At 43.2% G+C, this 11735-nt stretch overlaps 1 protein-coding gene across 1 annotated transcript; it reads right to left on the bottom strand.

The window, feature by feature from the left end:
* Positions 1–1434: 1434 nt before the first annotated feature.
* Positions 1435–5111, bottom strand: LOC102997923 (transmembrane emp24 domain-containing protein 9). The gene is made up of 5 exons (XM_007169798.2): positions 4883–5111; positions 4611–4711; positions 3733–3858; positions 3225–3371; positions 1435–2269 (listed from the first exon to the last, which is right to left on the bottom strand). Exons 1-5 carry the CDS (start codon positions 5064–5066, stop codon positions 2120–2122), a joined length of 708 nt encoding a protein of 235 aa, XP_007169860.1. The 5' UTR covers positions 5067–5111; the 3' UTR covers positions 1435–2119.
* Between the last annotated feature and the right edge of the window lie 6624 nt (positions 5112–11735).

Below are 11735 nucleotides of genomic sequence, written 5' to 3'. Positions count from 1 at the left end.
CAGGGCAGCGTACCTTATACCAGAACCTCGACAAATCCAGCCTAGATTTGGCTGATGACAAAGGCAAGGCTGACCCCTGCAGAGACAGTCAGGTAAGGCCAAAGATGGAAACTGGGAGATGGGCCTGACCTGGAAAGCACAAGCCCATCTTAGGGGGATAGCTACCATTCACTCCAGCTAATTGTTGTCGCATCAGGATGAAGCCCCCCTAGTATCAGATCTAAGTCAGGTTTCATGTAAAAATCCAAATTAACTTATTTTAAACTGTGACATCCACAATCATGTTGATAATTAGTACCCTTAATATGACAGGATGAGAATGGCACTTTCCTTTTGTGGTCTTTCAAAAACCCAGGACCCCAGTCTAATCATGAGGAAAAACATCAGACCAATTGCAATTGAGGGAAATCTACAAAATGCCTGACCAGTATCCCTGAAAACTGTCAAGGTAATAAAGAAGTCTGAGAAACTGTCACAGCCAAGAGGAGCCCAAGGAGACAACTAAATGTAACAATAGTATCTCCTAGATGGGTTACTGGAAGAAAAAAGACACTATGTAACAACTAAGGAAATCTGCATAAAGCATAGACTATCACTATTAGTTCATTCATTTTAACATTAACAAATGTACCATACTACTGCATGATGTAAACTATCTTCACAATTTTTCTGCAATTCTAAAGCTGTTCTTAAAAAAGTTTTTTTTTTCCCTAAATGTGGAGGCCTAAGTGGCAATATGAGCTCAGACCACATTCTCCTGACAGTTCAAGTAGTCCCCAAACTTGCCTCCCCACCCCCAGTCTCCTTCTCACACTGTTGGATTACCCTTCCTCAAGTTTTATTCAGGGTGTTCTAATACTCAAAACTTTGTTGAACACTGGGTAATATCCAAATTTCTTACCTGGCGTTCAAGGCTCTTCTAACTTTTCTTTCCAGCTTTCTCACAACCCCGCCCCCTCAACTTCAGCTGAAACAATGCCCATCTATCTGCATACCAGCTGTTTGCCTGTTTCCCTCAACCACCCCTGTCCTGCCTTCTTTCATCAGAATCCTTCCTCTCCTTCAAGGTCACTGCTGAGATCCCATGCTATTGGTTAAGTCCATCAGTATCCCCCTCCTGCCCCCAACTCAGGGATTCCTGTCCTTTCCACACCTGCAGCATTCCTCTGTTCAATGTACAGTACCTTCACTAACTAGGCACTTCCTTGAAGCACCACAACAATTCTGTCCACCTACGTTTCACTTGTTGGATGGTCTTGGGCAAAACCACTACCCACTGTCACTGGAGGGTATGGAGAGGATGAAAAGTATGAAGTTCACAGGTGGGTACTCATCTTAGAATGTGAAGTGCTTTGCCCATTGGAAAAACTGACACTCCCTCAAGCACCTTGCAGTGCTATGCCCACTGACAGTAGAGTAACTTTACACTGGACAAGAAGTTAATTTTTTTTTTATTGGGAAACCAATGTAACAAACCTAAACTTATTGAAAATGAAATCAGTAACTAAGACTCTGCAGGCCCCATCCCCAACCAGCACCAAGGCCTCTATTTGGCCTAACCCCAGTTTCTCTAGTCCCCAAAAGAACAACCATGTGAAGAACCCGGGGTCCACCTCAGGGCTACCTTCCCACACTGCAACTCCCTCTACCCCACCCTCAATTGACACACACACCCCGGATCAGCAGGCTGGGTCTAGGCCCAAGGAGGGAATAGTGAGGTTTCCTGGGTGGCAGGGAATCACGCCCCAACCTGGTCAAAATTCCAAGTTAGGAAAGGAAGACAGAAGGAAGACTTGGCTTGCCCACCCACTCCCCTCCCCCCAGTCATCCCAGACAATAGGATCACATCCCTGATCAGTAACACTGTGATTCTGAGGTGTCAGTAGGGCTCCCAGTGGCTTCAGATTACTGCAAAGGGCCCAGGGGAGGGGGCAGGCATTTACGCTACCACCTGCTCAGTATTAGCCAGCCAAGCTGCTACCCTCAGCTTGTGCTGTGGCCCCTCTCCCCTGCAGACACCCATGGCTGGGGACCAGGCCTCCTGCCGGAGAGAAGTCAGTCCAGGAGGCCCTTGCTTCCCCAGCCAGGGAGAAAGGGTGGCTTGGGAAGCCTGGGACGGCTACACCAGCTTCTTGGCTTCAAAGAAGCTCTTGAGGTGTCGCATCTGCCAGACGCCGATGGCTACGAGAATGAGGGTCTGCAGGATAGACCACCAGAGCACCCTCTGGTTGGTGCTCTCGCTGGTCTGCCGGAAGCGCTCCTCTCGCCACTGTGGGAGGGGAGAAAGGAAGATGAGCCTGAGTTGGCTGGGCCCCACCTGGGGCCACTAGAACTGCTGGGTTCCCTCCCCGGAGGATGTCCCAGGGCCAACTAACTTTGCCCAGGTTCCAGTCAAGTGCCCGAAAAAAGCCACCCCACCTGGGAACTGTCTTCACCCTCACCAGCCAGATGACCTGAGGCAACCCACTCATTTCTCCTAGGTCTATTTGCTCATCTGTAAGGTACAGCCCTTACCTGGTCCTACCCTGATGCCTGCGGGAGTGGTAAAGTGGCTATGGTATGACCCTATCAGACAGAGCTGTCCTGGAACACTCAGAAGTGGACTTGCTCTGAGCCCTCTGCCTGGGTCTCCCAAACTGCTCCTTGAATATTGTGTGCGCAGGTTGCAAATTGGTGGTCCAGGGGCTGGATCGAGCCCATACACGTTTTTGTTGGCTCACACAGTGTTTTGACAACATTTAAAACCCAGAATTTTTTACATAAAAAACCGGGACCTCTAAATGCCTCTTAAAACCCTGGGATAGCAATTCTGCAATGCTGCCCTCAGCTGACCACAGCAGTTGTTTCCATTTAGATAGGTCACTATTCTACCCGTCATTATGGTCACAGATCCATTCATGATACCTGCCTGCCTCCTGGACACAGGTGAGATTGAAACCCCTGATCCTGGGAGCACTGAGAACCATGGAAATAACACCCAAGGTGTTGGTATCAATTCCTGCTCTGTCATTTTGTGTGTCTCCTAATAAGACAATGACAGCCCCTTAAGAGACTGCCTCCTCAATTACAAAGTAGTTAGTAATACCCAACCCACCTTTTAGACTTGCAATGCAGCACAGACATGTAAATCCCTTGGGTTCATAATAAATCTGACATGTGACTCCTGGCTAAGTCAGTGTGCAGCTCCTGGGAAGAAGCCCACTGCTCCTGGCTCAGCCACTCACCCGCTGGTAGTTCTGCTCTTTCTGGATCTGCTCTACTTGCTCCACCAGCTGTCGCACTCGTAGCTGCAACTCACTCAACTTGTCTTTGGCAGCAATTTCTGCATAGTCGTTGGCATGTTCACCTACCTGGATGTCCAGATGAACTCTCTGGAGACAGACAGACAAGGAAGATAGGAGAATCAGGTAGTCCTGCTCTGTCTTCCTGCCAGGGCCTAACAGCTGGTCCTCCCACCTTTCTTTATTTGCTCATTTAGGCAACACTGACTGAGGCCTCGTCAGTGTCTGGCCCTATGGGGCTCTAGGCCCAAGGGCAAGAATAAGCCTTGGCTGATACTCTGACCAAAGCATATACAAAGAGCTCCGCAACCACACCCTGAATGTTCACTGGAAACCCAGCTGTATTAAGAGACACAAAATCTGACATAGTCATCTCACACCTACAGTAGCACCAGTCCCCAGTCTTGACCAGGGGCTAGAGGCTGAAAGAGTCCAACATGGGTCCACTTACCAGCATGCCTCCAGCAAAAAGGGAGAACTTGGTGGAATTGGAGTGAAGACAGATCTGGTGCTCACCAGGGGTATGGGAGGTAAAGGTGAACCTGCCTTCAGAGCCATACTGCCGGGCCAGGATGACCTGGAGAGAAGGGACTTCAGTGAGTATTATGGTAGGAATAGGACTGAATGGTGCGTAAGGCTCTAAGTGCCTCAAAAGTTGACAAGCAGAGCCCTAGGCATCCTACAAAACTAAAAGCTCCAATGCTGCTTAGCAGCAGTTGCCAAAAACTTGCCTTCGAACTATCTGGAGAAGGGGCGAAGAGTCTGACATTAGGTTGGCATGTGACCACTCTTGGAAAGGGCTTTACTTTATTCATAGCTCATGCCCTTTCAACTCTTTTGTTGTCATTCTTTCAAATGAAAGGTGACAGTTGAACGGTTTTGAAGTTTTGTTTTTTGGTTTGTTTGTTTTAATATCCTTATTTGTTAAATTAAAAGCTGCTCATTCTTTTTGGAAAGTATCCTGTTCCGTGAAATCCTAAAGTCTTATGTCATAGCTTTAGAGTCGACAAAACTCTTTGGTTTCTAGCACCACAATTAATCCACTCATCACATCTATAAGACAGATGAATTTCTATTTCACAGACCAAGGAAATGGCTCAGAGAAGGCAACTGACTTGGCGGGTTCATGCAGCGGTCAGTAACAAGTTGAGAGAAGCAGCCAGCACTGAAAAAGCCCAAGGTTAGCCCGGAGTGAAAACCCAGGATCTTCCCACAACACCAACTGTTTAGCAGATGCGGAAACTAGGAGGGGAAGAAGTACCGGCGCCTGCTTGGTCTGGCGCTCAAGTTCAGAGCGCAGGGCTCAGCGGGGCTAAGGAGCCGACTCACCTTGTCCTCTGGGTCCTTAACCTCCACGAACATGCCAAGCCCGGGGGTGGCCGGTTGGTACTCCTCTCGCTGCTTGTCATACAACTGCGTCCGGTAGTTTCCTGGAAGCAAGCAGGGCGAGCCCAGTCAGAGGAACGCGAGGTGGCGCTGAGTCCGCGGTCGCCAGGGCACGCCGAGGACGCCTGCTCCCAGCTCTGAGAAGATGACCCTCCCGCACCCCACCCCGCCCCAAGACCGCGGTCTTATTGAAAACTCTCTCCCTTCCCTCGTACCTATAACCATGGTCTCGTCCGGAATCTCCTCAATAAAGCACTTCTTTTCCGTCTCCCCGATGTGGAAGTAAAGCGCGCCTCCGCGGGCCGCAAACCACAGCAGTAGCAGGAGGGCCCGAACGACCCTACCCAACCGGGCTCCGGGGCAGAGCCCAACAACCCGCACGCCCCGCTGCGCAGCCATCTTACCCCACTTGCCCGCGCAGCAGCAGCCGACCCCGCCACGTAGCCCTGCCGCCGCCGCGCAGCCTGCCGGGACAGCGAGTTCCGCCGGGCGGACTACAAATCCCAGATGCCCCGAGACCGCGGCGCGGCGGTACTTGATTGGGGCGCCGCTTCTACCTAGGAGCGAATTGGGGCCGCAGAATTGAGAAATTCTTTCCGTTGACCCTCGTCGCGGCCCAGTGACTGGTGTTGATTATCAGTTTTTTACAGATCATGAAACTAACGCAGTTTGAGTGAAACTAACGCAGTTTGAGTCGCGAAGCGAATTATGATCAGGGACAGGATTCGAACCTAGGAACCTTGACTTCCCTCGGCATAGCATCTGCCACTCGGTTTGCTTCTGTTTTTAAAAATAGAATTTTGAAAGAAATGGCACAAACAATCCATGAATTTATCTTCGAAAATGTTTCAAATAGTGAAGAAGAAGAAGAAGAAGAAAAAACAAGAAACAGCAGCGGTAGCAGCCGCAGCCGCCGCCACGGTACCCCTTTGCCATGTCTTTGTCCCCCAAACGCCGTCCACTAGTCTGTGTGCTTCCAGGCATCCTACCACACACCCCCGCCCCACCCCGCCCCACCCCCACTCCCCCCCGCTACTCATCCATGCCGGCTTTGCTGCCAGATACCAGCCTTGATGGCTCGTCTCTGAACCGGGGTTCAGTGCCCCAGTGGCAGGCTGGTAAAGGAGTATTGGTGGGGGTCTTGGGGCGGAACTGCGCGTTTTGGAGAGCCCAGGGTCAGATCAGCAGAGATCTGCCTTTCGTGAATTGTATCCGAATTTCAGTGTATTTTGGCAGCTCTTCTAAGGAGTTGCAGTTTATGATTGTGCTACCTCAAGACTTCATAGAAGCTTCAGTTTTCTCTTTATTTTGAGTTCTCTTTGTTGTTTCATTTGTCCCTAGGGAGGGGGGTTTAGTGGGAATGCGTTTAGCTTTCTCCCTCATTGGAAAGTCTTTACCTTATTTTTCTTAACAGTAATAAAATTCCATAAAATGAATGTACCTTATTTTTTTTAACCATAACTGATGAAAGTGGTTAAGATTTCTATCCCACTAATTATTTGCTCTTACAAATAATGCTGCAGTAAAAATTCTTGTTCATTTTCTAAAAACCATTGCTGTAGGACATAGTTTTGTTGATAAGAGATCACAAAATTATCCTCCCAAAAAGTTTGTATCATATTACAACCTCACCAACAGTGTGTTGGAGTGCTTACTTCCTCAAACCCTGGTCAAATGTTCTTAACCTTTTAAATATTTGCAATATCAGTGGATGAAAAATAGTATTTCACTATCCTTTAATTTCTATTTCCTTGAGGACTGAACATTTTTTTATTGGTCATTTGTTTTCTTCTATGAATTGCTGGTTGTGTTTTTCTTTGTGCTATTATAACTACATACTATATGACTGCTGTTGTAACCACCACTCAGAATTAACAAATAATTACAGAATTAATAAATGATAACATTTTATGATAATACTTTCAGGTATTTTTAAAATTAAACTTCTTATACTGAGATAATTGTCGTGATCCAAACGCGGGTTGGAAAAGAATTTCCAGACACAAGGCAGAATGTAAAGAAGATAGAATTTATTAGAGGGAAGGGTCACTGCCAAAAGAGCAGGCCGACTTCCTAGTAGTCTGGGAGAGTCGAGCCCGAACATGTGCTATTGATCAGTTTTTATAGACAGAAAACAAAGGAATGGTCCGAGGTGAAAATTTCATTTACTGATTGGTCGAGGCACATATACCTTCCTTCTATAGAGTGGGAGTGGGACAGGGCATATGCCTTTCCTTATTTGGGACAGGTCCCATTGCCCAGGTGGGCGTCACCCAGGTGGGCTCAGGAATTTCGTAACCATCACAACATAGTGGGGAGGGCGATTAAGAGTCTGGTAGGGGGTGTAACCCTGCAACTTTTTCAGGCAGGGTCCTGAAAGCACCTTTGTCCTTGAAGCACCATTGTCCTTGGAGCACCACAATAATTATAGATTAACTTGAAGCTGTAAGAAATAACTAAAGGAGATCCACAGTGCCCATTACTCTGTTTCCCCCATGGTACCATCTTGCCCAAGTATAATACAATATCACAACCAGAATATTGACATTGATACAGTTAAGACACAGAACACTTCCATCACCACAAGGATACTTCATGTTGTCCTATTATAGCCACACCCACTTCCCTACTCCCTTACCCCCTCTGTAACCCCAGACAACCACTAATCTGTGTTTTCCATTTCTATAACTTTGTCATTTCAAGAATGTTATATAAATAGAATCATACAGTATGTAACCTTCTGCAATTGGCTTTTTTCACTCAGCATAATTCTCTGGAGATTTATTCATTTTATTGCATGTTCCAACTGTTAGTTTCTTTTTATAGTAAAAAAATAACCATTACACACAATGTATAAAGATATAATTTTGTAACATCAACAATTGAAAGGGGTGAGAACAGATCTGTTAAAGGAGCAGAGTTTTTATGTGTTATTGAAGGTAAACTGGTATAAATTCAAATTAGAGTGTTTTAACTTTAGGATGTTAAATGTAGTCTCCATGGTAACCACAAAAAAAAAATAGCTAAAGAATATACACAAGGGACTACCTTGGCGGTCCAGTGGTTAAGACTCTGTGCTGCCACTGTAGGGGGCACAGGTTCGATCCCTGGTCAGGGAACTAAGATCCTGCATGCCATGAGGCATGGCTAAAAATAATAATAATAATAATATACACAAAAGGAAATGAGAAAGAAATTTAAATGTTTCACTACAAAAACTAATGCAAAAGAAATAAATGCAGAAAATGAGGGACAAAAACCTATAAGGGAAATGGAAAAAAATAGCAAAATGACAGAAGTAAGTTCCTCTTTATAAGTAATTACTTTAAATGTAATTTACTAAATGTAAATAGATTAAATTCTCCAATCAAAAGACAAAGATTGGCAAAATGGGTAAAAAACACAATCCAACTATATGCTATCTGCAAGAGACTCATTTTACTTAATTTTATTTTACTTTTTTATTTTATTGGAAAAATATTATATTTTGGAAGAACTCACTACTTAAGGTGACAGAATTCCACAATCAAATTACATGAAAATATACATCGCAATTTATTTGTACAATAGGTGAGAAAAATCTACAGTATAGAAGAATAGAGGAAAAGAAATATGAAGGGCTAAGGAGAAGGCTATGAGGGTAAACAGCGTTTTTAATAGCAAACTCAGAAGTTAAGTAGAAAGCCTGTAGTTGTGCATGCTTTATTCATCCAAACTTCACATTAGGTAACTGAAGGACAAAAATAAAACCAAATTTTGTATTGTTTGGGGTAAATTTCAATAATTTTAATCTGAATTGAATTCAGAACCAACTCTCTTTAGTTCTTGGGGATAATGACTGAATTCAAGAGCTCTCAACAATGAAAAAATGTTATTGCTATATCCAATCCAAGAGATGAGTGCAAGTATAATACAAAAGAAACAAAGCACCTAGTGATGACCATTCCTGTGAAGTCATCATTAAAAATCAAGTAGTTGCTTATTGAGTATTTCGGTATTTGAACTAAATGATTTGAAAACTTCCTGGCAGACAGAAGAGATAAAAGCAAAGGGGAGGGGACTTCCCTGGTGGAGCAGTGGTTAAGAATCCACCTGCCAATGCAGGGGACACGGGTTCGATCCCTGGTCCAGGAAGATCCCACATGTCACAGAGCAATTAAGCCCCTGCACCACAACTACTGAGCCTGCGCTCTAGAGCCCGTGAGTCACAACTACTGAGCCCGCATGCCACAACTACTGAGCCGGTGTGCTGCAACTATTGAAGCCCACACACCTAGAGCCCGTGCTCTGCAACAAGAGAAGAGAGCACAATGAGAAACCCGCACACCGCAACAAAGAGTAGCCCCTGCTCGCTGCAACTAGAGAAAGCCCATGCACAGCAATGAAGACCCAATGCAGGCAAAAACTAAATTAATTAATTAATTAATTAATAATAAATTCCATTTACAATAGTATAAAAATAAAGCCTTAGGAATTAACTTAACCAAGGAGGTGAAAGACTTGTACCATGAAAACTGCAAAAAATTTCTGAAAGAAATTGTAGAAGACATAAATAAATAGACATACCATGTTCATGGATTGGAAGAATAAATATTTTTATGATGTTGGTACTACCCAAAGCAAGTTACAGATTTAATTCAATCCCTATCAAAATCCCAATGATTTATTTTTGCACAAATAGAGAAACCCATCCTAAAATTCATGTGAAATGTCAAGGGACCCAAAATAGGCAAAACAATCTTGAAAAAGAAGAATCAAGTTCTTGATTTCAAAACTTACTACAAAGCTACAGTAATCAAAACAGTGTGGTACTGGCATAAAGTACAAACATGTAGGTCAATGGAACCGAATAGAGAGTGCAGAAATAAACCCTCACATATATGGTCAAATGATTTTCAACAAGGGTGCCAAGACCATTCAGTCTTTTCAAAAAATGGTGGGAAAATAGGTTATCCACATACAAAAGAATGAAGTTTAACCCTTACCACCATATACAAAATTAGCTCAAAATGGACTCATGACCTAAATATAAGGCCTAAAACTATAAAACCCTTAGAAGAAAACATAGGGCAAAACTTCATGACATTGGATTTGGCAATGTTTTTTTGGATATGACACCAAAGGCACAAGAAACAAAAGAAAAAATAGACAAATTGGACTTCATGAATAAATTTTTTAAATGTGCATCAAAGGAAACGATCAACAAAGTAAAAAGGCAACCCACAGAATGAGAGAAAATATTTGCAAATCATGTATTAGACAGGGGATTAATATCTAGAATATATAGAGAACCCCTAAAACTTAACAACAACAAAAAAACAAACAACTCAATTCGAAAATAGTAAAGGACTTGAATAGACATTTCTCCAAAAAGATATACAAACAGTCAATAAGCATATGAAAAGATTCTCAACATAACTAATTATTAAGGAAATGCAAATCAAAACTACAGTGAGATAGTACCTCACATCCATTAGGATGGCTAGTATCAAAAAACCCAAAAAGCAGAAAACGAGTGTTGAAAGGATGTAGAGAAATTGGACCCCTTGTGCACTGCTGATGGGAATGTAAAATGGTACAGCTGTTGTGGAGAACAGTATGGTGGTTACTCAAAAAACTAAAAACCAGAACTACCATATGATCCAGCAATTCCACTTCTGGGTATATACTCAAAAGAATTGAAAGCAGGGTCTTAAAAAGATATTTTTACACTCATGTTCATAACAGCAATAGCTATAATGTGGAAATTCAAGTATCCATTGATAGATGGATGGATAAGCAAAATATGGTATATACATACAATGAAATATTCAGCCTTTAAGAGGAAGGAAATTCTGATATATGCTACAACATGGACAGACCTTGAGGATGTTATGCTAAGTGAAATAAGCCAATCACAAAAGACAAATACTGTATTACATCATTTATATAAGATTCTTAGAGTAGTCAAATTCATAGAGACAGAAAGTAGAATGGAAACCCTGAAGGGTTATGGGAGGTGGGGAATGGAAAGTTGTTATTTAATGGGTATAGGGTTTCAGTTTTGCAAGATGAAAAGAGTTCTGGAGATAGTGGTTATAGTTTCATAACAATATGAATGTACTTAAACACTACTAAACTGTACACTTTGAAATGGTTGAGAGTAACTTTTATGTTATGTGTATTTTACCACAATATATTGGGGGGAAAAAAAGGAGGCTGCCACTGTCCTTATCCTCATGGTGAGCCACAGCCACCCCTGGCCTCCGCAGGAGACCCTCCAAACTAGCAGAAGAAATAAATTTTGGATTTTAAAATCAATGCTGAGCAGAAGCAAGAACAACTACAATCCTGCAGCCTGTGGAACAAAAACCACATTCACAGAAAGATAGACAAGATGAAAAGGCAGAGGGCTATATACCAAATGAAGGAACAAGATAAAACCCGAGAAAAACAACTAAATGAAGTGGAGATAGGCAACCTTCCAGAAAAAGAATTCAGAATAATGATAGTGAAGATGATCCAGGGCCTTGGAAAAAGAATGGAGGCAAAGATCGAGAAGATGCAAGAAATGTTTAACAAAGACCTAGAAGAATTAAAGAACAAACAAACAGAGATGAACAATACAATAACTGAAATGAAAACTACACTAGAAGGAATCAATAGCAGAATAACTGAGGCAGAAGAATGGATAAGTGACCTGGAAGACAGAATGGTGGAATTCACTGCTGTGGAACAGAATAAAGAAAAAAGAATGGAAAGAAATGAAGACAGCCTAAGAGACCTCTGGGACAATATTAAATGCAACAACATTCACGTTATAGGGGTCCCAGAAGGAGAAGAGAGAGAAAGAACCCAAGAAAATATTTGAAGAGATTACACTAGAAAACTTCCCTAACATGGGAAAGGAAATAGCCACCCAAATCCAGGAAGCTCAGAGAGTCCCATACAGGATAAACCCAAGGAGAAACGCGCCAAGACACATAGTAATCAACTTGGCAAAAATTAAAGACAAAGAAAAATTATTGAAAGCAGCAAGGGAAAAATGACAAATAACATACAAGGGAACGCCCATAAGGTTAACAGGAG

Source organism: Balaenoptera acutorostrata, chromosome 2 (genome assembly GCF_949987535.1).
Source record: "Balaenoptera acutorostrata chromosome 2, mBalAcu1.1, whole genome shotgun sequence".
Classification (NCBI taxonomy): Eukaryota; Metazoa; Chordata; class Mammalia; order Artiodactyla; family Balaenopteridae; genus Balaenoptera; species Balaenoptera acutorostrata.
Note: the sequence above shows the minus strand (reverse complement) of the source record. Positions and strands in the feature narration are given on the sequence as shown.